The sequence below is a fragment of the Microcaecilia unicolor genome, chromosome 12 (genome assembly GCF_901765095.1).
Source record: "Microcaecilia unicolor chromosome 12, aMicUni1.1, whole genome shotgun sequence".
Lineage (NCBI taxonomy): Eukaryota > Metazoa > Chordata > Amphibia > Gymnophiona > Siphonopidae > Microcaecilia > Microcaecilia unicolor.
Genome location: NC_044042.1, coordinates 23,101,717 through 23,129,081, shown reverse-complemented (window position 1 = coordinate 23,129,081; position 27,365 = coordinate 23,101,717). Strand labels below are relative to the sequence as shown.

At 41.0% G+C, this 27,365-nt stretch overlaps 2 protein-coding genes across 10 annotated transcripts in view; one reads left to right on the top strand and one right to left on the bottom strand.

Moving 5' to 3' along the window:
• Nucleotides 1-25,451, bottom strand: part of PPP1R12B (protein phosphatase 1 regulatory subunit 12B) — a 219,397-nt gene extending 193,946 nt beyond the window's left edge. For 6 of the 8 annotated variants that reach the window (XM_030220570.1, XM_030220572.1, XM_030220571.1 and 3 more), the window contains exons 1-3: nucleotides 24,995-25,357; nucleotides 4,661-4,791; nucleotides 1,875-1,993 (exon numbers count right to left, since the gene is read on the bottom strand). In XM_030220570.1, coding sequence (XP_030076430.1) covers nucleotides 1,875-1,993; nucleotides 4,661-4,791; nucleotides 24,995-25,264 — 520 coding nt within the window. In that variant the 5' untranslated portion in view covers nucleotides 25,265-25,357. Of the gene's footprint in view, nucleotides 1-1,874; nucleotides 1,994-2,275; nucleotides 2,406-4,660; nucleotides 4,792-24,994 lie in introns of those variants that run through there. The other 2 variants (XM_030220573.1, XM_030220578.1) reach the window with 2 other exon arrangements.
• Nucleotides 25,431-27,365, top strand: part of UBE2T (ubiquitin conjugating enzyme E2 T) — a 30,749-nt gene continuing 28,814 nt past the window's right edge. Inside the window, exon 1 of one of the 2 annotated variants that reach the window (XM_030220582.1) lies at nucleotides 25,431-25,909. The gene's annotated coding sequence lies outside the window, so the exon portion shown is untranslated. Of the gene's footprint in view, nucleotides 25,913-27,365 lie in introns of both variants that reach the window. The other variant, XM_030220581.1, reaches the window with a different exon arrangement.

The following is a 27,365-nucleotide window of genomic DNA, read 5'->3' as shown; positions in this document are numbered from 1 at the left end:
GAGATAGAGAACATACTGAGGAGTTTCCGGCAGCACATGACCACATATAGGGAGGCAAAAGGATTGCTCTCTATCTCCACCTGCTGGTAGATGGACACAACCCACCAGTCTATGGATTGATCAGCATGATGATATGGAAACATTAAAAAAAAAAAAAAAAAAAAAAACGATTCTGCATCCAGATCAGTCATTGACAAAAAGCTAGAAAAGCTTTCCATGTCTCCTGAGTCCACTTACTGAAATCAGCATAAACTAACTTTCTGGCCAAAAAAAGTAACATCTTTATGGCGAAAACATACCCAAAGTGCCCAATCCTTATCAGTCTCCAACACAAAAAGTCACTAAAAACATAGCTCTAGGCACCTGAGCATCCAGTGAAGAGTCCAATAATGCAAAAGAATTCAAAGTATCCAGTCCTAGGGAATTCCCTCTCACTCCACTTCCACCTTCCTGTCTCCGCAAGGCTGGAAGGTAAAAAGTTGAGTTATTAGGTGGAAGCCCCTTCTGAATATTTCAGAAAAGCATTTCTTCAAAATATCCAGTGGCTTTATCACACTCATCTGGGGAAAATTAATAAACTGCAAATTTCCTCCTCTTATATCGGTTCTCTAGGTTCTCCAATTTTCTCCACATACTGACTGCCATTAATCAGTGAGGCACCACAGTTCTACAGCATAGCCACAGAACATTCACACTGATGGACCCTCTTCCTCTTTCATGCTCTGTTAATTTGACAGAATTACTGAGGAGAATAAGCATAACTGGGAAACACAACATTCAGGATACCACTAATCAAATTTCTCCCAAAGAAACATTCCCACAGGTTTGGTTTAAGTTGCAACTGAAAGAGCACAGGAGGAGATAGAGGGACTGAGGCAACCCTAGCAACAGCTCAAGTTCTTCCTCTCTAGGGCTCTCTGAATCTATCCCTACCTCAATCTCCTGAAGTTAACCAAGTTCCTGCTTCAACATCTCCCCAACTGCCTGGAATGCAAAAGGCTGTTGCTACTCCCTCTAAAATCACAGAGGAACCCTTTCCTGCTCCACAATCCAAAGCTATCACCAGAATCATCACTGCTAATTATTGGAGAAGCTGCATCTAAATCACAAGCTGCCTCTGAAACAGTTGTTCCAGAGGAGTTCACCTGCCAGAGCTCAAACAGAGATTAGAGCATGGAGGCAACCCTTCGTGAACTGGGTTCCATTCACTGCCCAGATCTTAAGGCTGGGTCCCACGCTGTACAAAACAATCTACTCAGGTTTACCACTGGTGTAGAAGGTAAGCTCTATTTTTACTATTTCCCTGTGGCCAAACTAAATCCACAGGTGGTCACAACAGAGCTTAGGGAACCAGCCGCACATCAGCCATCTTGACTCCCCCCACCCCTTCACTATTCAACATTGATTAGACCCAATTTGCAAACTTCATGGAGGACATGAAGACCTACAATCTGCCGACATAAAAATACTGAATATTTGCAGGGAGCACGATCAGCTAATACTGGTGCAATCACTGGTAAAATTCAGGATTTTTTCTCTACCTCTATCTGCTGGTAGGAAGGGATAACACCCACTTGTGCAGAACAGTGGAGCCGGAGGGAAGGAAGTAGAAATTGGAGAAAATTTAGAAGCAAACCAAAATGATAATCTGGTAAAGGGTCAGACACAAAGAATGGTTGCATAAGTTTACTCATCCCATATGGGAATGAGGTGGGGCTAGGGAAACAGAAGGACTATTATTTAGCTTTTGAGATCTTCACACTACAACTAGCATGAGATTGAAAACTTTAACATACTATAAGATCTTTCATCATGCCTGAGAACGCACAGTAGTGCTCCCTAAATCAGCAAACATCACCATACAGGACGCTTACCTTGTTTCTTTATTTGCTCCTGAAGCATATCTTTCATGGACGCCTCCTCTGCCAGGTCTAATGGGACTTCCCCTTCGCTGTTCACAGAAGCCACATTTGCTCCATGACTAATTAAGTACCTAAGTAAGTGAGACATCCACAGAACAAGTTTAAAGAACTTGGTGTCAATTTAAACCATTGGGGCTTGAAGTACTCCAAGAATCAACATGTCACCGAGAGTTGTAAGTTACAACATAATCATATCCAGCTGGCACATTTAAAATGATATGACCAAAATAAAGGGGCATCCAGGGAAGACTCTTAAAAAAATTTCAGACAACTAAACTTTTATAGAAGTGAAAAGTGCCAAAACTAAACAGAAGTCTGGAACTGGTGCCTAAAAAGGTGAAATTTGGTCATACCTGTTAATTTCCTTTCCTTTAGTCCTGCTGTACCATCTTGCATGATTAGGTTGTATCCCCTTCCTACCAGAAGATGAAGTAGCAGAGAAACTGACTTTTCACAGTGATTATCTGTATATGGTCTGGTGTTCTGTGGAAAAAAAAACTCTAGTATACCTCTGCTAAAGCAGCAGACAGTCCCAAATACCACATCAACGCCCCATCAAACTACTGCAGTCAAAATTAAATTCCAAGAACAATAACATTTTTAGAGAGAGAAGCAGAGAACTCAACATGTCCCCTGAATGAGGGTCACCAAATGGTGCAGTAGGACTAAAGGAAAAGAAAATGACAAATATGACTAAATTTCACTGTCCTTAGCATCCGACAGCACAATCCTGTACAACTGGCATGTACTTGAGCAAAACCTCACTGGCAGGGGAAGGCAACACAACCTGAATGACAGTTCTGCCAAAGTCCGATTGGCCTCTGGCCAGCATATCCAGTCTGTAATGCTTTACAAATGAATAGAACAACCACCAGGTCGCTGCGCTACAGATATTCTCCAGCAAAACTACTCAAGACTCCACCCAAGATGTCATTTGAGCATGGGTCGTGTGCTTACAGGCCAGAAGGGACCTGTCTGTTCTTGCAAATATAGTCAACCTTGATGGCCACCTTTATCCAGCATACAATGGAAGCCTTTAATGCCACCTGGTCCTTTGGGGGCCATGGAATAGAACAAACAAATGATCAGAGATACAAAAAGGTGTTCATCTCTTGCAAGTACCAAAGCAGAACTCTGCGAACATCCAGCTTGTAGTCTCTCCTGGCTCACACGTATGTAAGGTGATTTACAGGTGAAGAATGCAAGCCAGAGTATTTGAATCCATTGAAGATCATGGCTTGGGTTTGCACAATAGCAAGTGGTGTTGGGATGTCTTGTCAATGGCATGGTAAATGCCAAAGAATACATAGAGATACTGCAGAAGTGCATGATTCCATCAGAGAAACTTTTTCCAAGTGATACATACTCTCCTGGAGTATGTATCACTTGGAAAACGTTTCTCTGATGACAATGCCCCATGCCATCAAGCAAAAGCAGTTAAAACATAAGAACATAAAACAGTTGCCCCAATGGGTCAGACCAAGTGTCCATCTAACCCAATATCCTGATTCCAACAGTGCCAATCCAGATTACAAGTACTCGGCAGAGTCCCAAAAAGTGGCAAGATTCCATTGTATTTAATCCCAAGTATAAGCAGCGGCTTTCCCAGGTCTACCTTAATAACGGTTTATACACTTTTCCTCCAGGAATTTGTACAAACCCTTTTATAAACACAGCTACATTAACTGCTTTTACCACTTCCTCTGGCAAAGAGTTCCAGAGCTTAATTACACGGCAAGTGAAATAATTGTTTTACATGTGCCCCTATATAACTTAATGGAGCGCCCCCTGGTCTTTGTACTTTTTGAAAGAGTAATCGATTCATATTTACCTGTTCCACTCCATTCAAGATTTTATAGACCTCAATCATATCTCCCCTCAACTGAAAAGCACTAACCTGTTAAGCCTTTACTCATATGGAAGTCGTTCCATCCCCTTAATCAAATCATTTTTGTCACCCTTTTCTGCACTTATTCCAGTTCCCCTATATCTTTTTGAGATGTGCGGACTAGAACTGCACACAGTACTTAAGGTGAGGCCTCACCATGGAGCGATACAGAAGTATGATATTCTTTGATTTATTCTTTATTGCATTTCTAGTAATTCCTAACATTGTTTGGGGTTTTTTTGGCTCTACCCTCGATGGCCAACCCAGTTACCAGACTTGAATCCAATCAAGAACGTGGCATGAAATAGCAATAGAAATATCCAGATAACATCCTGCATCAAAGAAAGCTGACTGGGGCACTCATTGCAGCCTAGAATCAAGTGGTCACCAGCCACCATCTTACAAAGTTGATCCATTCAATGCCAGGATGGTGCAAGGATGTCTGCAAAAGTAAAGGCTGACCTACCAAATAGTAACCATAAGTAACAGACCATATGGCTCTTTTCTTGCCATATTTAAAAAAATAAAATTAAATACCTTTACTTTAATCATATAAAGTCACGGATACATCATCCAAATAGCAGCCGAGCCACACTGAAATTGCAATATACCTGTCTTTTATGTTATTTCACATATGTAACAACATTACAGAATCATTGTACAGGAAGTTACAAAGCATAACACTAAAGCACACATTTTAGAAATGGAAATTAAGTGAATGCCAACATACAGAAATTCCACATTACAAACAACCTATTCCGGAATTTTGCACACCACTGTACCATCCCTTTTCAAAACTTCGGCAAGTTTACTTGGCACCCCACTCTGCCAGCAAAGCTTACACACTCACTCTGCTATGTTCAGATAGCCACAGGAGGCCACGGCATGAAGGGGTGTCCAGCCCTCATTATCTTGCTGGTTCACATCGGCACCGCACTGTACCAGGAACTTCACCACATCCAGGTTCTCATCTATGCATGCCTGAGGAAGGAAAAAAAGGCAAAACAGTTGGGTTTCCCCCCCTACTTTACACTTGAAATGCTAATACTGCAGTAGGGTATCTTTCTTTTCTGTGGAGTACTGAGAGAACAGCAAATCTTTCTTGGTAAATGAACATTAGTTTGCTCTGTGCTTTGGTGACTTAAAGCTTGGGATAGAAGAGAATTTGTATTGATAAAAACAGTTTGAATTTCACAAAAAAAGCAAACCTTATTTATTAACCTTGTTTAAAACAGTCTAAAATCTTTTCCTCAGTAGTTTCAATGCTAAATGATAGAGCCTATAGCATTAAAAGATAATCAGTAGACAGTTGTGAAGGGCCTAGCTCAGTCTTCTTTCCCACCCACCCTCCCCAACTACCACTTAATTTATAGTCAATTATATAGCAAATAAGAGGGAAAAGGGAATATAATATTTTTATCATTAAGTGATTTGCTCTAAACAATTTATTTATACTTTGCTGCAAAGCAAACAGTAAATAAAAGCATAAAATATAGCATATAATCTTAAAGCCCCTTATATCAGTCTAGTATCCCTATTAACTTAACACGTTTTAAATAACTAAACAACTCACTAACACTAAGATGCAAACAGAAGTCCAGCAGCAAGGAGAGCTGCTATGCAGTCTTTTGCACTGAAGGGGGAATTCTGTATAGGGTGGCCCCCAAAGATAGGTGACAAGAGAGCTCACATCACACAGCATTAATCTGTGTTGCACCTTCCTTGTGGAATTCCTTTCCAGCAGAACTAAGACAAGAGGTCTCATATACGAAATTCAGGACTGGCTTTAAGACCTGGTTGTTTGACCAATGTTTTAATTAGGCAGACTGATGACTTAGACCATTTTAAGTTCCCTTCTTACAAAATATTTCCTTTATTTTTTCAATATATAATTGCCCAAAGTTTAAACTGTTGTGGTATACATTAGCTTAACCTTCTGTGTCCATAATGATATATTTATTATTTTTAATGTTTTTGTCTTAGTATGTTTAATGTGATCTGCTTTTTCCAATATATTGTATACCACCTTGAGTATCGTGTGCAATTCTGGTTGCAATAAATAAATAAAGAGTCATTCCGTGTCAAGTGGACCAATTTTAAAGGTCGTCCCCACCTCACCATCTCAGATTTTGATGAAATTTGGTACATAGTTTCTTTATGATAAAAAGCTAAGCTGTGAAAAATTTTAGTTCAAAAGACTAAAAATTGGAGGTTCTAGGGGACCTCAAATAAAGGGTTGCAAAATGTCGCCTGAGCAAAAATGACATTTTGGGCCAACTTCCAGAAGCTGTAAAACTGGAAGTTTTAGTAGTACAAGGGGGATATTTGGAGAACCTGCACTACGTTTAGGGCTTAATGAACTGGCAAAACCCCATGTTCCTAGTCCTCTTACTTTTTGAATGGTTTAGGCTCAAACTTTGCCAAAAAAACGGCAAAACTCAATTTACAGCGATGTTGAGGCTGCTGTAGTTTCTAAACTAGTTGGCCTTTCAGGTTGATTTTTGGTAGGTGTACTAAATGTACGGCTGTAATGAGGCCTTCCAATTTGCAGCACCTTCCTTCAAGTGATTGAAAAATTATAAGCGTTCAAAGTTGGTATAAAAAGCATTTTTGCCCATATTGGGCTATCTTTGATGCCCTTGATCTCCAGTGGGACAGCTTCAATATTCTTTCTTTTAGCACCATTAGAAAGAGCAGATTTCCTTCTATCAGAATACAGTGGGGGAAATAAGTATTTGATCCCTTGCTGATTTTGTAAGTTTGCCCACTGACAAAGACATGAGCAGCCCATAATTGAAGGGTAGGTTATTGGTAACAGTGAGAGATAGCACATCACAAATTAAATCCGGAAAATCACATTGTGGAAAGTATATGAATTTATTTGCATTCTGCAGAGGGAAATAAGTATTTGATCCCCCACCAACCAGTAAGAGATCTGGCCCCTACAGACCAGGTAGATGCTCCAAATCAACTCGTTACCTGCATGACAGACAGCTGTCGGCAATGGTCACCTGTATGAAAGACACCTGTCCACAGACTCAGTGAATCAGTCAGACTCTAACCTCTACAAAATGGCCAAGAGCAAGGAGCTGTCTAAGGATGTCAGGGACAAGATCATACACCTGCACAAGGCTGGAATGGGCTACAAAACCATCAGTAAGACGCTGGGCGAGAAGGAGACAACTGTTGGTGCCATAGTAAGAAAATGGAAGAAGTACAAAATGACTGTCAATCGACAAAGATCTGGGGCTCCACGCAAAATCTCACCTCGTGGGGTATCCTTGATCATGAGGAAGGTTAGAAATCAGCCTACAACTACAAGGGGGGAACTTGTCAATGATCTCAAGGCAGCTGGGACCACTGTCACCACGAAAACCATTGGTAACACATTACGACATAACGGATTGCAATCCTGCAGTGCCCGCAAGGTCCCCCTGCTCCGGAAGGCACATGTGACGGCCCGTCTGAAGTTTGCCAGTGAACACCTGGATGATGCCGAGAGTGATTAGGAGAAGGTGCTGTGGTCAGATGAGACAAAAATTGAGCTCTTTGGCATGAACTCAACTCGCCGTGTTTGGAGGAAGAGAAATGCTGCCTATGACCCAAAGAACACCGTCCCCACTGTCAAGCATGGAGGTGGAAATGTTATGTTTTGGGGGTGTTTCTCTGCTAAGGGCACAGGACTACTTCACCGCATCAATGGGAGAATGGATGGGGCCATGTACCGTACAATTCTGAGTGACAACCTCCTTCCCTCCGCCAGGGCCTTAAAAATGGGTCGTGGCTGGGTCTTCCAGCACGACAATGACCCAAAACATACAGCCAAGGCAACAAAGGAGTGGCTCAGGAAGAAGCACATTAGGGTCATGGAGTGGCCTAGCCAGTCACCAGACCTTAATCCCATTGAAAACTTATGGAGGGAGCTGAAGCTGCGAGTTGCCAAGCGACAGCCCAGAACTCTTAATGATTTAGAGATGATCTGCAAAGAGGAGTGGACCAAAATTCCTCCTGACATGTGTGCAAACCTCATCATCAACTACAGAAGACGTCTGACCGCTGTGCTTGCCAACAAGGGTTTTGCCACCAAGTATTAGGTCTTGTTTGCCAGAGGGATTAAATACTTATTTCCCTCTGCAGAATGCAAATAAATTCATATACTTTCCACAATGTGATTTTCCGGATTTAATTTGTGATGTGCTATCTCTCACTGTTACCAATAACCTACCCTTCAATTATGGGCTGCTCATGTCTTTGTCAGTGGGCAAACTTACAAAATCAGCAAGGGATCAAATACTTATTTCCCCCACTGTATGTAGTTTTCAATTTGGAGTCTCTCCATATAAGGATTGCAAAAAAAGTGTTTTTTGGCCAGTATTGTTGAATGATAGATGAAACGGATATAGGGCCCATCAATGTTTCTAATTGCTGTATAAGTCTCTCAGTTGCTTTAAGCATGCGTTGGTCCATGGTGGCTACGCCACTACCAATTCAATAGGAAGTGGCAACCTCATCGCCAAGAGTTCACGCCCGATAGCCAGGCAAGTCCAGCCACTTGGCACAGGTTCCCAAGCCTGAAGGTGGGCATCTTACTTGAGGTTCCCAAGCCTCATTTGGTTGTCTTTGCCTAGTTTCTCAAGCCTAATGGGGGTGTCTTAATGGTTCCCAAGTAAAACCTCAGTGCTGAAGTGACAAGAATTTTTCACTGATAAGTTTCACTGCTGTTTCTGGAAATGTATACTGTCGTCCAAGTGCTGTAGTTGCTGGTACTGGAAGAACTGCTAGAATATGCTGTTCAGAAATCCAACAAGAATCTCTTCTGCTAGGCCAATGAAATGATCGTGCAGGCCCGCATGGATGCATAAAGTTGACCAAGGCATCATGTTCTTCAAATGATGTGTCACAGACATTGCCAATCCACCATTTGTTGTCATAAACACAGGCAACATACTGCCCAGGCTGAAGTTGAGACACATTTATGCCAGGTACACTCACTGGGTCATCTGACTGACAAAGTTTGACAACAAATGAGGAGGAATCATTTGACACTCTACTGACTGAAATTTGGTTCAAGTCAATGGAATAAATTGGTGATTTTCACGAGTTCCAGCAACTGTGGAAGCTTTATTGAATCTTTCCTCTTGTGCAGATCTTGAAGATTCAATTTCATCCTTGGAAACAAAAATGAACTTGATTTTATTTATTTTTTGATCACAAAATTCAAACAAGCCTTGTGCTGTGAGAATTTGGCTATTTTTTGGTCGTTGCAAACTAGCCTGAGCAGCTAGTCGCTTTGTTGTACCACCTATGGCATCACATGGTGACTTGCCATGGCTTGTGCCAAAGCAATTCCACTGTGCACTTATTCCAAATTCTGTTTGATGATAGCATAAGTTGGCAAAGCTTTTGAAGTTCTTGTATTGTGCAGCTGAGCCATCACTAAAGTATGTTACATATTTTATTTCTCCAATTTTGCTTTTCAAGAACGCGATTAATTTTTCCAAGAATGCATGTACAGCAACTGCATCATGCCGCAAGCTGTCACTTATTATGCAAACACTTATGCACTGAATTTCACTTGAAGCATCACGGAAGTACACAACAAATGGATGCAGTGTAGCTTGACTGTTTTCCCAGTGGAAACCTTGAACAGCATCTTGGACAATAAAGGAGTAGTTTTCAGCAAAGTCCAAGAGAACAACAAGGATTTAGGTTTTCTTTAACAGTTTTTAAGTATTGTGTCTGATGTTTGGAAATGTAATGGTGAATTGACAGGTTTGAAACTTTCAAGGCAAGCTCAGATGCAAAATCATCAACATACATCTGTTTGGTTTCCAGTGTGGTGCGATCTGTATGAACCCACTGCTTAAACTCGGTTTCACCTGGGTCAACATCACTGAACACTTCTGTCAGGTAATTTTCAAGCACATCTTTACCTGGACATATTTCACACCTGTGAAGCATGCATTCTTTGCATTCCAAATTGCACACAGTTTTAGCCATCAGTGCTTTGTAATCTTCGTTCAGCAGATGGCTTCCAGCAAGCATAAGCTTCACATTTTGATGAATGACACAAACACACACTGAATGCATACCAGATGAGCCAACAGTGACACACCATTTTGGCCTTAGCTCACAAAATTTGGAAAAACCCACTTCTGGCCCATTTCGAGTACGATATGCAACATACATTTCTTTTAGATTGCTAAGCAGCAAGCGCTTTTGCATTTGAATTTTTTCAGTGCCAGTTCTGACAGAGACAAAATCTTTTTTCCCTGGGCACAGTCTACTGAATTCATCATCTTCAAAAAAGCCAAGAATTTTTTTTTCTGTTTCTTCTGGTAAAACTTTACCTTTCTTCTTGTCTGGTTTTGCCAGAATTCCACAAACTGATTTCAGATTTCTTGCTTTTTTAACCATTCTAGTTGAAACCATGAATTCTGAGGCAGTTCTTTCAATAGACCAGCTTTTTGGTGCTAAAGTTAGTATTTGCAGTTTTTCTGCATGATTTGCTGAAACTTGGACTTTGTTTTTCAACTCGTTTAGCAGGTCATCATAATCAGAACATTTGTCACATTTCTGACTGGTAGAAGGTTGAGTTTCAAACTCATTTAGGTCTAAGCCACCAGCAACTGCAAGATGATGACTCAAAGTATTTTGCACTCGCCTGATTTTGCGCTTGGTGTAGCCTCGTACATCACGCTTGCTGACTTTTTTGAACTTTAATGGAGAAATACCAAGAGATGTCAAACTTGTGTTCAACTTGCCAGAAATGTCACTGTGTTCATCATCTGCTGTTGATGATGATGATGATAAAGAATCAGCAGCTCTGTTACTGACGTCTTTTCGACAAGATGGACATAGTTTCTGACCCGGCACAAATATTTTGCTTGTTAAGGCCTTTAGCTGGGCTGCTAGTGTGTCATCCAGCACTCTTAAGCCCCTTTTTGCATTATGACCACCTTTGGAAAATGGGTTACAGCAGGTTCTTTGCAAAAATTCAAGCTTTTTCAACAGTAAGGATTCATGATGAAGGCAAATAGTTGATCCAGCATCGAAAAGTTGACCAGAACGCTCTTGTAACAACTTCTGTTGATCAGGCAGAAGCTCTTCAATTAATTTCAAACCTTTATTTTTATTGTATGTCAGTAAATGACACTCTGATGTACTTGAACAGCCAACTGAGCAAAGTGGAAATTCATCTGATCTTTCTGGATCCATTGATGACCGACCATTAGCATCAGTTCAACAAACGCATTTATTCTTGCAATCAGGTTTTCAATGGGTAAAATTTTACTTCAGTCTAAAGTGATTAATATCTTCATTTGTGGCATTTAATTCAATATAAATGAGCCTGTCGGTGCAGGTGCGAGTTTCTTCAACAAGAAGTATGTATACAATGGTTTCCACCCTGTTTTTTAGTTTACTTGAACACTGTATTATAACATAATGTTTAAAGAAAACTTCTTTAGCCAGTTAGACTTGGCCAATTATGATTGGTGAACCCTGTTGCAAGGCAGAATTGTTTGTTTCATTGCCCAATTGTATGCTTCTGGTACCTCCTGGCTCCTGAGTGTCTGTTGCTAGGCTTACTTTGATGCCTACAGTTCACTAAGAGGTCATACTGTAGCAAGGGTGAAGAAACACCAGCAACAGACACTCAGACGCCTTGCAACAGGGTCCACCAATCATAATTGGCCAAGTTGGTCATCCTAACTGACTGCAGTTTTCTTTAAACCTGTTATGAAACCTGGCCTCATCCTTCCACATCCTAAAAAACATTCCTGTTTTTTAGTTTTCTTGAATACAGTTTTATAACATAATGTGTTCTTAATTTTAAAAAACTGGTGCTTTTTCAAAGAAGAGTCACTTTTACTACACTTGTATTGAAGCAGCCATGGGCATAATCATATATAAGAAATCATATGAAGGGTTAATTCTGTTAAAAGCTTGAAGTTAGAATTCTAACTTTTTACTTTGCAACTAAAGTGAAGGTATGCCAGATGGTTCATATTATTTCAATGTCTAGCTTGGCCGAGCTAAGGTTAGGAAAGGTCAGTGAGAAATGAAACTCTGTCCCTTGTGAATTGCCAATGCTAGCTGGCACAGCTGTAAACTATTATGAATGAATAAAGGAATGAGCCAGACATATGATTAATTGTAGTTTAAAATGCTTAGATAGAAAATACTATTTAGAGAGAGAGGCAATAGATTAGTATTTACAAGTTTTTGATATTTAGAATATGTCTTATAAGAAATACTGATTCTGTGTAAATTAATAAGGTTTGTGTCTGTGTAGAATATCTGTTAAATTCTGTATTACTCTTTGTCTGCTGTTTAAGACTGCAGTTGAGGAGATCAACATGTGGTTTGACTTAGCCATAGTTCTGGCTGGTTCAATGTATAAGCTGATAGGTGAAGAGGTCAGAACTAGTCAGCTCTCTTCTCCTTGATTAATTATAGCTAAGTGTAGGACTGGCCTCCTGGAAGTAATAACCTGATATGTATGCTATTAAGTAAGATTGGCTTTTGACCCCTTTAATGAATGCCAGAGTTTAGTTAGCAGTTAGTACTAGGAATATGAGAAATCAATCATAATAACATGTAAGAGACTGGAGACCAAATGTCTGGCTTAAGGGGCCCCAGGTCAGAGGTCAGTTTAGGATGTCTGGAACCTATGTAACTGATATTTCAAAAGTAATGATTGGTTGAGGCAAGGTAGCCAATCAATTTCTTAACCAATTGGGAGTAAAGGGGGCTAGGCTAGGAGGAGGGCTTAGGACCCTATTTAAGTAGGAGCAGAAGCAGTTTACGTCAGAAGGAGCTCAGAAGAAAGAGAAGGACAGAAGGAACAGACAGAAGAAGGAGAAGACAGCATAAGAAGAGAAGCAGCTGAGACAAAGACACAGAGAGCTGAGAGAAAGAGAAGAGAGCTAGAACTGATGTCTTGCTTTGTTTGCTGGCAAATAAAGAAGATTTTTCTCTCATACTGGTGTGTGCTGTCTGACTCCTGAAGCATCACAAATTCATGCCTCCATTCCTGCAACAGTATCAAGGGTGTAGTGAAGAAATCACAGGCTGCTGCCCGCAAACATTTGAGGGCATTTTTGCAATCCTTATATGAAGAGACTCCAAAATGAAAACTACATATTCTGATAGAAGGAAATCTGCTCTTTCTAATGGTGCTAAAAGAAAGAATATTGAAGCTGTCCCACTGGAGATCAAGGGCATCAAAGATAGCCCAATATGGGCAAAAATGCTTTTTATACCAACTTTGAACGCTTATAATTTTTCAACCACTTGAAGGAAAGTGCTGCAAATTGGAAGGCCACATTACAGCCGTACATTTAGTACACCTACCAAAAATCAACCTGAAAGGCCAACTAGTTTAGAAACTACAGCAGCCTCAACATCGCTGTAAATTGGTTTTTGCAGTTTTTGTGGCAAAGTTTGAGCCTAAACCATTCAAAAAGTAAGAGGACTAGGAACATGGGGTTTTGCCAGTTCATTAAGCCCTAAAAGTAGTGCAGGTTCTCCAAATATCCCCCTTGTACTACTAAAACTTCCAGTTTTACAGCTTCTGGAAGTTGGCCCAAAATGTCATTTTTGCTCAGGCGACATTTTGTAACCCTTTACTTGAGGTCCCCTAGAACCTCCAATTTTTAGTCTTTTGAACTAAAATTTTGCACAGCTTAGTTTTTTATCATAAAGAAACTATGTACCAAATTTCATCAAAATCTGAGATGGTGAGGTGGGGACCCCTGGTCCACTTGACACGGAATGACTCTAAATAAAGATACAACGGCATTAAAGGTTCAAAGAAGGGCAACCAAAATGATTAAGGGGATGGAACTTATTTCATATGAGGAAATGTTTAAGAGGTTAGGGCTCTTCAGCTTGGAACAGAGGTAGCTGAGGGGGAAGACTACATTATTCTTTCAAAAAGTACAAAGACTAGGGAGACACTCAATGAAGTTACATGGTGATACTTTTAACACAAATAAGAGGAAATATTTTTTCACTCAACGAATAATTAGGCTCTGGAACTCTTTGCCAGAGGATGTAATAATAGCGGTTAGCGTATCTGGGTTTAAAAAAGGTTTGGACAAATTCCTGGAGGAAAATTCCATAGTCTGCTATTGAGAAAGACATGGGGGAAGCAACTGCTTGCCCCGGGATTGGTAGCAAGGAATGTTGCCGCTAACTGGGTTTCTGAACGGTACTTGTGACTGGCTTGGCCACTGTTTGGAAAACAGGATACTGGGCTAGATGGACCACTGTTCCGACCCAGAATGGCTACTCTTAAGTTTTATGTTGTTATGTAATCGACGGGCTGAAAAATCAGAGCACAACTCTGCCTACATCTACTGAACATGATTCAACAAGTCCACGTGCTTTGGCTTGAAAATAATCAGCCAACCGCTGACTAGAGGGAAAAGAATTCTCAATCGGTTAAGGGACAACTAAAGACTCAACCACAGCAAACAACTCCTTTATTTGAGAAGGCGCCCACAAAATCCTGTCATCAAAAAACACTCTTTTTGCAGCTACCACAACCTTTTTATAAAATTCAAGCCACATAATACTCCTTTTACGTATAAGAATCAGGACTCCGTCTCCAACGTCTCTCCTTTCTTTGCAACTTGCGCTTATGTGACCTGAATTCCAGTATATATAAATGGTGATAAAGTCTTGTGCTTAAATTCATATATACAAACAGGAGCAACCTTATCCAAGGAACTCTCCAACGATTTATGCCACCAATCTACAGCTTACTGCACTGACTTACCCTCAAGCAACCGCAAACTCAGCACTCCACACCCAACAAGTCCTGAAACTCAAAATCTGAACACCTGCTCACTTGCACCACGGAAAAACTAAACTCCACTGGCTTCTGCACAAACAACTTAAAGCTTGCCACATACCCTGTAACTAGGACCATTCCTCACGCCCTTTTCAACTGTACATATAATTTGTCTTCAATTTTGAAACCCGTCTATTTATCCCAATGATTTTGTCCAGTCTAGCTTGTCCATCTACCTTATATGTCTCAACTGTATTTGCCCTCACAGCTGCCTATTAAAATGTTTAATTTTATTCAAACTGACATTATAAGCATCATAGCTATATTAACTTGAGTGTTCCAATGTGTGCCTATTCAGGTATTTTATTTATTTGTTACATTTGTATCCCACATTTTCCCACCTATTTGCAAGCTCAATGTGGCTTACATAGTACCGTAGTGGTGTTCGCCAGTTCCGTCATGAACAAATACAAGGTGCTATTGTGGAAGAATGAGGTTCAAGTAAGGTAGGTATAATGGGAGATTAAGGGAGGAAGAGGGGAGTTGGGGTATGTCCATTCCGATCTTTGGTTTTGTTTTGTTGCAGGTCCTCATGCTTTTATGTTGGGTTGGTGGGATATGCCTTTCTGAACAGGTGTGTTTTTAGTTCTTTCCGGAAATTTAGGTGGTCGTACGTTGTTTTTGCTATTTTTGGCAGTGCGTTCCATAGTTGTGCGCTTAAATAGGAAAAGCTGGATGCATACATTGATTTGTATTTGAGTCCTTTGCTTCTTGGGTAATGAAGATTTAGGTATGTTCGTGCAGATCTTGTGTTTCTGGTTGGCAGGTCTATGAGGTCTGTCATATATCCCGGGGCTTTGCCGTAGATAATTTTATGAACCAGGGTGCAAATTTTAAAAGCAACACGTTCTTTGATTGGGAGCCAGTGCAGTTTTTCTCAGAGGAGTTTGGCATTTGTACTGTGCAGGCATAGGGCTCATTTTACAAAGTGGTGCTACTGAATAGCAGTGCACTCTGAGTGCAAAGAAGCCCATTCAATTCCCATGGGCTTCTTCGCATTCAGCATCACTTTGTAAAAGGAGCCCATAATGTTTATCATATCTAAATCATCAGCATATTCTAATGCGTACCTATTAAGGTGTTTCATTTGTATTGTGTTGATATTGTAAATATCATATCTATGTTTTTCAAATATGCTTTCCATGCTTCCTATTATGATTAATTAGTTGTATTCTGCTGTCATTTATCATATTTAACATTTAATTGTTCTACTGTGCTGTTTAATTGTGTTTATTGCTGATGCTATGTCATGTATTAAATAAATGTTACTTCTATTTCTAGAATTCAATCTGCCATCTCTAAATCTGCTTCATTAATTGTATTTATACTTATGTTTGATCATTTCACTACCGAAATGTTGTTAACAAAAGTGTAAGTTTATGACGAGCTGTACACCGCCTTGGGTAAATTTCTTTATAAAGGTGATTAATAACCAACTAACTAACTACCAAATTGGTTGGTACTATCCTTCTATCATTTCCACTTACTAAAGGCATACTGGGGTTTGGTGGCCATTGTTTCAAGAAAAGCAGCAATATTGCAAATAGAATGCTCTAGGTTTACAGAAAATTCCCTAGAAAAGACAGAAAAAGACTTGAGCCAAAGACAGAATCAGTGCTCCTGAGATAGCAATGCTGGGAGTATGTCTATGCCTTGATCCTTACTGGGCTTGTAGATTACAGAATTTTGTAGCTGTGTAACTCACAAAGATTTTTTTTTTGGGGGGGAGGTATTAGTGGCATACTCAGATGCCCTGTAAATGGACCAGCTTTCTCCCAATAAAGGAAAACCAACTGACAGCTGATAGGTGTCAGGATTAAATCTATGATCCAAGGCAGGAAGTGGCAGAGAACAAAGCCAACAGAGTCCCAAAATAACTTTGCAACTGTCATCACTAGCAAGTGCCAGCACTGGTAGATATGACCTTGCTATTATGCCACCGCAGAGTGGCTCACTGAAAGAGCTATACATCTGTTTAATTTTCCATGGTGCCCTTTAAAGGAAAGCTCGTCCTATTAGGAAAAGCAAAACAAAGCACACAAAACAAATGGGTAAACAATCCACATTAGGATATCAAATATATATTACTCAAGATCAGATTGAAATAAACATGACCACTGATGACGACAGAAAAACAACAATCTTGCTCATGTGGAGAAAGCAAAGTTACTTACCTGTAAGCAGGTGTTCTCTGAGGACAGCAGGACAGGTATCCTTGCATCTGGGTGATGTCATCCGACGAAGACCAATGTGCAATGCTACCCAGCACTCTGCAACTTTCAGAGGTTTTTGGCAGTGGCCTTACCGCGCATGCATGAGTGCCTTCCCACCCGTGTGAGCGCAGGACCTTCAGTTACATATAATAGCTGGACAAGAGGTAGGAGGATTGTAAGGATACCTGTCCTGCTATCCTCACAGAACACCTGCTACAGGTAAGTAACTTCACTTTCTCCAAGGACAAGCGGGACAGTGGTATTCTTATATCTAGGAATCCCTCGCTACTAGGCTCACTGAAAACAACAACAGTGGGAGAATAGAGTCCCACAACAGCAAGACTGTTTTGAGGTTAATTGGTTCAGAGTAAGTGGAAACTGGTATGGAGGTGCAGCCTGGACTGAATAGGATAGGCCCTAGGAGGATGGAGTTGGATTCTAGATACGAAACAAATTCTATAGGACTGTCTGATCAAACCGACTGTTGCAACGGATATCTTGCTTCAGGCAGTAATAAGATGTGAATGTGTGAACTGAAGACCAAGTTGCAGCCTTGCAAATCCCCACATTGGAGGCTGAACTCATGGGCTATTGTCGCAGCCATGGCTTCGATATTATGAACCGGGACATGACCCTCCAGAGTCACACCATCCTGGGTATAAGTGAAGGAGATGCAATCCGCTAGCCAATTGGATAAAGTGTGCTTACCAGTGGCTGTCCCCATCCGATTGGGATGAAAACCACCAAAAAGCTGGATGGCCTGTGCCTATGGGCTTTAATCCACTCCAGCTAGAAGGCTAAAGCTCTCTTGCAGTCTAAGGTATGCAGTGCACTTTTGCCAGGACGGGCATGTGGTTTTGGGAAGAATGATGGTAGAACAATTGACTGATTAGGATAGAATTCCTATGGAAGGAACTTAGGATGTTTGAGGAGGACTACCCTGTGATGATGAAATTTAGTATACGGCGGATCAGTTACTAGGGCCTGAAGCTCACCCACTCTGCAAGCTAAAGTGAACGCCAACAAAAACAAGAGGTACTTCAGCTGTCAGGAGTCTAGTGGCTCAAGCAGAGCTTTCATCAGCTGGGTGAGAACGTTGAGATCTCACGACACTTTGGGAGGTTTGACAGCAGGGGGGGTGGGCGGTGAGGCTCAAAGAGAACTAGAGACTCTACAGAGATGGGCTTGTCCTCCACACAAGTACGATATGCACTAATTACTGAGAGATGAACCCTTGCAGAGTTGGTTTTTAAACTAGACTCAAGAGGTTTAGGAGGTACTTGAGCAGCTTCCGAATAGGACAAGTAAGCAAATCTTAATGCCTCGCCCTGGATTACAAACCATCTCCATTTATAAGAATAATACCTCTTAGTGGAATCTTTCCTGGAAAAAAAAATTCTGGAGACATTCTCAGGCACATGAATTCTACACTCTCAACATACAGGCCATGAAGGCCAGGGTCCGGAGGTTGGGATGCAGAAAGGACTCCTCGTTCTACATTATGAGGGTCAGAAAACAGTCCAATCTTCGTGGATCTTTGGAGGACAACTCCAGAAGTAGAGGGAACCAAATCTGCCTTGGACAGCACAGTACTATTAAGATCATAGTTCCATGATTGGAGGGCCAACCTTTTTTTTTTTTTTTTTTTAACAAGCTGTTTCCAAAATGCACAGCCTCCGAAAGTAATAGGTTACAAGACATGGTTACATTATAAAAGACAAGACAGTCTTTATTTTAGTATACACTGTTAGGCACAATAACATATCATAAGAACATAATAATAGCCATACTGAGTCAGACCAATGGTCCATCTAGCCCAGTATCCTGTTTCCAACAGTGGCCGCCAGTCCAGGTCACAAGAACCTGGCAGAAACCCAAACAGTAGCAACATTCCATGCTACCAATCCCAGGGCAAGCAGTGGCTTCCCCACATCTGTCTCAATAACAGACTAAGGACTTTTCCTCCAGGAACTTGTCAAAATCTTTTTTAAACCCAGATACGCTAACTGGTGTTACCACATCCTCTGGCAAAGAGTTCCAGAGCTTAACTATTAGTTGTGTGAAAAAATATTTTCTCCAGTTTTAAAAGTGTTTCCATGTAACTTCACTGAGTGTCCCCTCAATTTGTACTTTTCGAAACAGTAAAAAAAACAAAAAAAAAAATCAATTCATTTCTATACTACTCAGGATTCTGTAGACCTCAAGCATATCTCCCCTCAGCCGTCTCTTTTCCAGGCTGAAGAGCCCCAACTTCTTTAGCCTTTCCTCATATGAGAGGAGTTCCAACCCCTTTATCATTTTGGTCGCTCTTCTTTTAACTTTTTCTAATTCCGCTATATCTTTTTTGAGGCGACCAGAACTGAACACAATACTCAAGGCAAGGTGGAGGCAGTATAGTATTCTTAGTCTTATTTACCATCCCTTTTCTAATAATTACTAGCATCGTTTGCTTTTTTTGGCTGCCGCCACACACTGGGCGGAAGATTTCAGTGTATTGTTTACACCACTACCTAGATCTTTTTCTTGGGTGCTGACCCCCCAAGGTGGACCCTAGCATCAGGTAACAATGATTCAGATTATTCTTCCCAATGTGCATCATTTTGCATTTGTCCACATTAAATTTCATCTGCCATTTGGATGCCCAGTCTTCCAGTTTCTTAAGGTCTTCCTGCAATATTTCACTGTCCACAAGTGTTTTAACAACCTTGAATAGTTTTGTGTCATTTGCAAATTTAATCACCTCACTTGTCATTCCGATTTCCAGATCATTTATAATATGTTAAATAGCACCAGTCCCAGTACAGATCCCTGTGGCACTCCTTTATTCACCCTCCTCCATTGAGAGAAATGGCCATTTAACCCTATCCCTTGCTTTCTGTCCAATAACCAATTCCTACTCCACAACAGAACATTGCCTCCTATCCCACAACTCTAATTTTCTCAGGAGTCTCTCGTGAGGAACTTTGTGAAAAGCTTTCTGAAAATCTCGATACACTATATCAGTGATGGCAAACCTATGGCACGCGTGCCAGAGAGGGCACGTAGAGCCTTCTCTGTTGGCACGCGTGCCGTCACCTCAGTCAGTTCCAGGCCCCCTCCCCCCCCCGAGCACCAGGTCCCGCCCTCATTTCCTGTTTCCGCAAGGGCAGGACCACAGAGCTTGAGAGACAGAAGGGAAGGCTGAAGGCGCGCCGAGTCAGCACGCTTTTCACTGCTGCTGCTGCTGCCGCCAACGCCGCCTTAACCCCAACCAGGTATGACTTTTAAATTTCGGAGGGGGCCCTGGTACTCGGACGGAGGGCGGGCTGCTCTGGAAAAGCTTTTGTCTTTGACGCCATTGGTTTTCCATGTCAGACCAGCCTCCATGTAGGGTTGCTGGTGTGTTTTCACTATGACAGCACTGCAGGATTAAATAAAACACCGTTCCGTTTGTGGGGCACAAAGATTGGCTACCACAGTAGTAGGTAAATGCTGATAGACAGTCATTGAATGAGCAACATTCTGGTTCCTCCCACAACAACCCTGGAACTGAGAGGGAGAGGGACCCTGTGGAACTCAGAGGGAGGGGGGATCCTGTTGAACTGAGAGGGAGGGGGACCCTGGAACTTGGGGGGAGGGGGAATGGCACTTTGCGATAAATAATTAGATTTTGGGTTGCTGTTTGTGCACTCGGTCTCTGAAAGGTTCGTCATCACTGCACTATATCAACTGGGAGTGGCCTAGTGGTTAGGGTGCTGGACTTTGGTCCTGGGGAACTGAGTTCAATTCCCACTTCAGGCACAGACAGCTCCTTGTGACTCTGGGCAAGTCACTTAATCCTCCATTGCCCCATGTAAGCCGCATTGAGCCTGCCATGAGTGGGAAAGCGCGGGGTACAAATGTAACAAAAAAAAAAACTGGCTCACCTTTATCCACATCTTAAAGGAATAAAGCAAATTGGTGAGACAAGACTTCCCCTGGCTGATACCATATCCTCAAACGTAACTGTGCTGAATCCACCAATTTCTCCTGACCTTACAAGGGCAGCTACCATCAGCAACCAGATCACAAAAACAAACAAAAAAGAATGTGGTTTCAAACACTAGGACCCAAATACTTATTAAATAAGCTTTCTGATCAAAGACAAACAACAATAAAAAGCCAATGCTACTACAATACTAAATTACCAACTGTATGATTGTTCTTCACTCCTAGCCCTTGAGGGCCACCAAAGTGTCAAGTTTTCAGGATAGCACTAATAAATATCCATTTGCAAATACTTCAGTGGGAGAAAATATTTATAACTGATGATATTCTTCACCTCACACATCAATATGGGTACATAAATCTAATATCCAATTGCTGGTTAATATCAAACAAATATGTCATTACATTTCTATACATAAGCCCAAAATAAAAAAAACATGTTTAAAGGTGATGTGTGCTCAGAAACCTTGTGCCTGCACTGACCAATACTGTAGAACCATTCCAACCACTGCACGTTTCAAATATAATAAAGTTCATTATACATTCCACAACGGAGGCAGTAGGCATACAAATCTGTCTCATGGATATTCATCAGGGGTATCCTGATCACCTGACCTGTTGGCGACCCTAGATGACTGGGAGTGAAGACCAAGGAGCTGTCATGTTAAAGCACCCAATATAGCTAGCTGCAGTGCCAGAATTACTACAGCAAATGTTTTCAAGATGCAACAGGACAGTTTCAACAAACTTCACTGCAGCCTTCAGTATTTGTTGAAAACAGGGTAGTCTTGTAAAAACAAGGTTCCTCTTTCTTTCCAGAAATACAACTCTCTCAACTCCAAAGCAGATTTGAAAATTTCATTCATAATTGGCACATGCTTAGCTCATTTAGTATTGACTTGATGAAATAGCTCGCCACATGCAGTCAATTCCTCCAATAAAAAGTTATCATCTACTTCTTTGTTGATCTTTATTTCCACAAATTTATCCCACAAATGCAAAATATTTCCAAAAAGAGGTTAACAAGCACCAACTATAGTTTTACACACAAAAAGAACAATTAACCAATCTTAATCCAAGTGCATATGGAAATCATAATAAATAACCCCATTATCAAAGATAATAAAATATGTTTATGAATCAGTTAATTGCAAAAAAATTTGCTATGGATACTTTAAAGGCCCTGCTTACTAAGGCGCGTTTGCATTTTTAAGGCGCCAACAATTATCGTGCACATTAGTGGACGAGTGGCCTTGTGGTTAGAGCACCGGTCTTGCACTCCAAAAGTGGCCGGTTCAAATCTCACTGCTGCTCCTTGTGACCTTGGGCAAGTCACTTAACCCTCCATTGCCTCAGGTACAAACTTAGATTGTGAGCCCTCCTGGGACAGAGAAATAGCCAGTGAACCTGAATGTAACTCACCTTGAGTTTCTACTGAAAAAGGTGTGAGCAAAATCAAAAAATAAATACATAAAAAAACTGCGTAGGTGCCTATAGGGATATTGTAGGTACGTATATGGTTAACGCGAACTAAAAACGTTAATGAGAATATAAGGCGGCTTACTAAACAGGGCCCTAAGAGATAAAGGGGCCCTTTTACTAAAGCTCAGTGCATGCTAAATGCTAAGCTTTAGTAAAAGGTTAGCATTTAATGCCATTTTATGCTGTTATACTACTAGCATAAAATGGGCTTCTTTGCAATTAGTGTACACTAAGCTTTAGGAAAAGGGACCTAAACTTTTTACACTCGGTTTAATGCCTTCGCTGTGTTATAACCAACAATAAAATAATGGAAAAATTCCATATTTTTCTTAATATACATGATAAATATCTGAATAAGACAATACATTTTACTATTGACTATAAATCATGTCTGCAGCTAATATAAGTTATTTTAGATATTAATAAAACTAATGTTTACACACAATAGTTAAAATGGAGTACTGCAATCATATTTTACAAGCAATGTCCATAAACACTTCATTGTCCACTTGTGGTAATACAATGGCAGAGATCTGAATGCAATTTTACCAAGTCAGAAATGTGATAATTAATTAGTATATTTTTGTTAAGCATTTTTTTTTTAATCTATAGAGTACATAATATCAAAAATGATATAATTTGCCTTTGGAATGTAATTAACAAATATACAGTTACAGATTCATTTTGGCCGTTATTGTATCGATTAAAATTTTTTTTTAAATTTTTTAAGTAACAACAATAGGTACACAAAAAACTCAATAAGAAAAACAAAACAGACCACAAAGGTGAAAAAAAAGAAATAATAATGAAAACTAACAAATAATCAAGATAACATATCCAATTACAACCTACATTACATTGTGGCCTAGATTCTAAAAATAGTGCCAAAAAACAAAATCAGTGCTGAGAAATTTAAGTACATCTATAAAGGATCTGCATCCTTTATAAAATAGCTCTAAGCACATAAATGATGCCTAAGTGCTAGCAATTATGCCTGCTGAAAGCAGGTATAAAAAGGAACCGATCAAACCTATTCTGTAAAAATGCATGTAAATTCTAGGAACGCCCCTCAAAACACCCTCTTGAAATTATGTGCTATCGGTGTTCTCTGCACAGTATTATTTATTTAACACATTCATACCCCATATTTTCCCACTAGTAGTAGGCTCAATGTGGCTTACACAGGACTGTAGGGAAAACTACAGTGCATTAAAATACAATTAAACAATGTAATAGTAAAATAGAAAACGTTTACGTATCATATAGACAAAGTGAGTAAGAAACGTAGAGCCCATGGATTTTGCTGTAATAAAAGAAGAGGTAAATTAGGTTGAGTCAGGAAAGTAGGCCTTCTTGAACAAGGTGGTCTTCAATAATTTCCTGAAATTTAGATGGTTCTGAGTTGATTTTAAGAATTTAGGTAGTGCATTCCAGAGCTGGGTTCCTATGAAGGAGAAACTGGATGCGTTGGTAGACTTGTATTTAAGACCGTTGCAGACTGGATAATGTAAGTTTAAGTAAGAACGGGAAAGACTGGAACTGTTTCTGGGTGGTAGGTCAATTACCGTAGATCTAACATGTATCCAGGAACTTCACCATAAATAATCCTGTGAATCAGAATACAATGTGCACGTAACTCCAAATTAAGGCCAATTGATGCTGATAATTGGTTGTTACCAGTTATTGGCACACTAATAAATCAGTTGGGCACAAGTCAGCAATGCACACTGATTTGCACGCAGAACTTTAGTTGCCACATATAGAATCCGGGGGTTTACCTGTAGGTCAATTTGAAGGTGTCAATGGCAAATAAGTTTCCCATCTCAAAATGCTCTATTACATGTAATAGAGCATTTTAATTGATAGTGAAAGGTAAAGATGTAACATATAGATAGGTAAGAGAGTAAGAAGAGTTAGAAGGTAATGAGACTGGTATTGCTCTGTCAAATATAATACTTGACCAAATGTTAATATTGCTGTTAATCCACTCCAACTGTAGCTGAGATCATATTTAACCATCTCTCTGATCTCACGTGCAACTTTCTTCAAATCAATTACCTTACTTTCTAATTCTTCCTACTTTCTTACTCATTTATATGTTACAACTTTCCCTTACCCTTCACTACCAATTATAATGTTCTAGTACATTGCAAGTAGTATACCATGCCATACTTTGTATTGTTGTTCGAATATTTTTACTGCTCTAATTGTCTCCTGCTCATGTTTGATCTATTCTTACTGTACACCACCTTCAGTGAATTCCTTCAAAAATGTGGTAAATAAATCCTAATAAAATAAATAATAAGAATTCTGATTAGGGTGTACTCTATGATCACGCATCGGGACGGTGTAAAAGCCGGTTATCTTGATAATGTTTGTTTGATTTTTTTGTTGTTTTTTTATTCTAGGACCTTGGAGATTACAGTGTTAGTAATAGAAATGAACCTCACTTTTAGATCAGAGTTTGATGTACAATCGCAGTTTCTGGGATTTGCGAGTGCACTTAATAATGCATTCTGCGAGAGATTCCAGATCCTGAATTATAATATACATGCATGCAAAACAAAAAGTCGAGGGGAGTTGGGAAAGTGTTTAGATTGTGATGTATGAATATCGCCCTTATTGACACAGGATAAAGCATTTTGCAGGGATCACCCTGTACCTGATGGAGAGAGGTGAGCCCATCCGCGTTCACGGTGTTAATGTCGGCTCCTTGCAACAGCAGCTTCTTCACATCCTCGGTATCCCCGCTGGAACAGGCCGCCAGAAACACAGCGCCGTCTTCAAAGCGGACCCGGACGCGCTTCTGTCGGAGTGACGGCGATGGCACCACCACCAGCTCGGTCTCGGAGCCCTTCCAGCGCCGCAGCTGCTCAGTCCGACGCAACCTGGCCGACTCGGCCCGCTTAGCGCCCAGGTCCTGCTCCATCATGATAGCCGCCCTCCCCTTGGTTGACGGCTGAGGCTGCGAGCAGGGGGAGTGACGGAAGAGGAGAAGCGGCCGGGGGTCGGCGACAGAGCGCAGGAGGACAGCGCAACCACCAAGCTTCGCATCTAACCCGGATACCGCGACTTCCCGGCGGCCATCTTTACTCACCACTGCCGGCTTCAGGACCCAAGCGGTCGCTCAAACCCTGTGTCATCACGGGAGTCGTAGTTTTTTTTTTCCCCCTTGTTTGTTTGTTTTTGTTTTGTTATACATCACAAAGCGCGCAGCTGTCAGGGACGGAGGGGAAAGACGGGGCGGGACTGCACTTATGTCTTAGCCTAGGCACTGGCACACACAGGTGCCGCGACTGGCGAAAATGCCAGTTCTTTCTCGTTCGCGCCTTGCCTCCCCCTGCACCAGCTGCGCATTGCTGCTCGCGCGCAGCCTACTTTATTTTCAAGCGACCCGCTGCGTGAATGGAGCCAAGTAGTTGGTGAAAGCTAAACTTTCCGGGCTGGTCTCGCGAGAGCAACTCGGGAATTGGGGAGGAAGCGAGACTTCAGTACGGTAGCGCGCGCAGTTTCAAATTCCTCGCGAGAGTATTTCACAGAAACGTCGGAGTGTGGGGTGAAGTAGTTCGATCGACTTCAGGTAGGTTTCATAGATTTTATTCTTGACTCTTCAGTGTTGCAATACGTATTTTTACTGTATCTGTACGTCTAGCTCTATCTCTACCTGTTTTCAAATCTGTGCTGAAACCCCACCTTTTTCACCACTGCTTTTGGCTCCTAGCTATTATTCAATTACCTCCCCATGTTCCTTCTCACCCAGTACTTCCCCCCCCCCCTTTAATTGTCTTGTCTGTGTTATTTTTAGATTGTAAGCTCTATCGAGCAGGGACTGTCTCTCTATGTCAGGTGTTCAGGGCTGTATGCGTCCGCTCTGGTAGCGCTATACAAATGATGATGATAATAATAATAATCTAGAAGATTTTATAATTGACCTCGGTGGTTCTCAGCCCAGTTCTCGGGGCACTCTTGGCCAGTGGGGGTTGGAGGTATGGTATTAAAATGCAGAACTCTCTCGTGAGTAGCCATTTTCATAGGAGCCAGCCCTAACCATTTATAGGAGAAATCTGGGTAAATGGGCTACTCGAAAACTGCCCAACCTCCTTGTTTCTTTTGTGTGGTTGTCAGCATTGGAGCCGACTCTGTGGGTGCTTGAGCACCCCCCCCCCCCCCCCAACATTGGAAAATTTCCTTGTATGTGTCCAGGGAGTGATTATTTCCATTGGGCTTAGCACCCCCCAATAAATTTGAAAAATTGGCTCCTATGGTTGTCAGGATCTGTTGTTTTGCTCTGACTACATCTTCCTGTTTCTTGCTGCCCTCACCCACCTGCCCAAAGATCCAGCCTTGGACAGCTCCTTATGCCAGCCTAATTGTAGGGCCTGCGCTGTCTGTGGAAAACCTGATTGGCTGGGTCTGCCCTAAGGACTGGGTTGAGAACCATTGCTTTAATAGGCTCATTTATTAGTCTGTATTAAGGTGAATTAAAACACCTTGTTTAACTGAGTCCCATTCCTTTCAATAGGGCCTATTTTTACAAATTGTAAATTGCCTCCAGTCTTTTTGGAATGAAAGGACGTGGCCCAGTGGACTTCTATGGTCTAAGTCCCAGAAAGAATATGATCAAGTATTGTACATCACATTCATTGTTGATTTAATCTTGAATTGATAATGAGTATGACAGTTGGGCAGACTGAATGGACTGTTCAGGTCTTTATCTGCTGCCACTTGTTACTATGGGGCTCATTTTCAAAACACTTAGACTTGTTCCATTGGTTACTGGAATAGTAGATGCAGAGTTTTCTTGAACTGTCCACTGCAGTAGCTTTAGCAATAGATTGCTTCAAACTAAATCAATAACCAGTAAAGATGTAAGATGTTTGAGAAGATTACTACTTAACATTTCTTAACATTTCTAGAGCGCTACTAGGGTTACGCAGCGCTGTACAAATTAACAATTAAGGACGGTCCCTGCTCGGAAGAGCTTACAATCTAAAGAAGATGTGGACAATCTTTATACACAGGGCTGCATGATT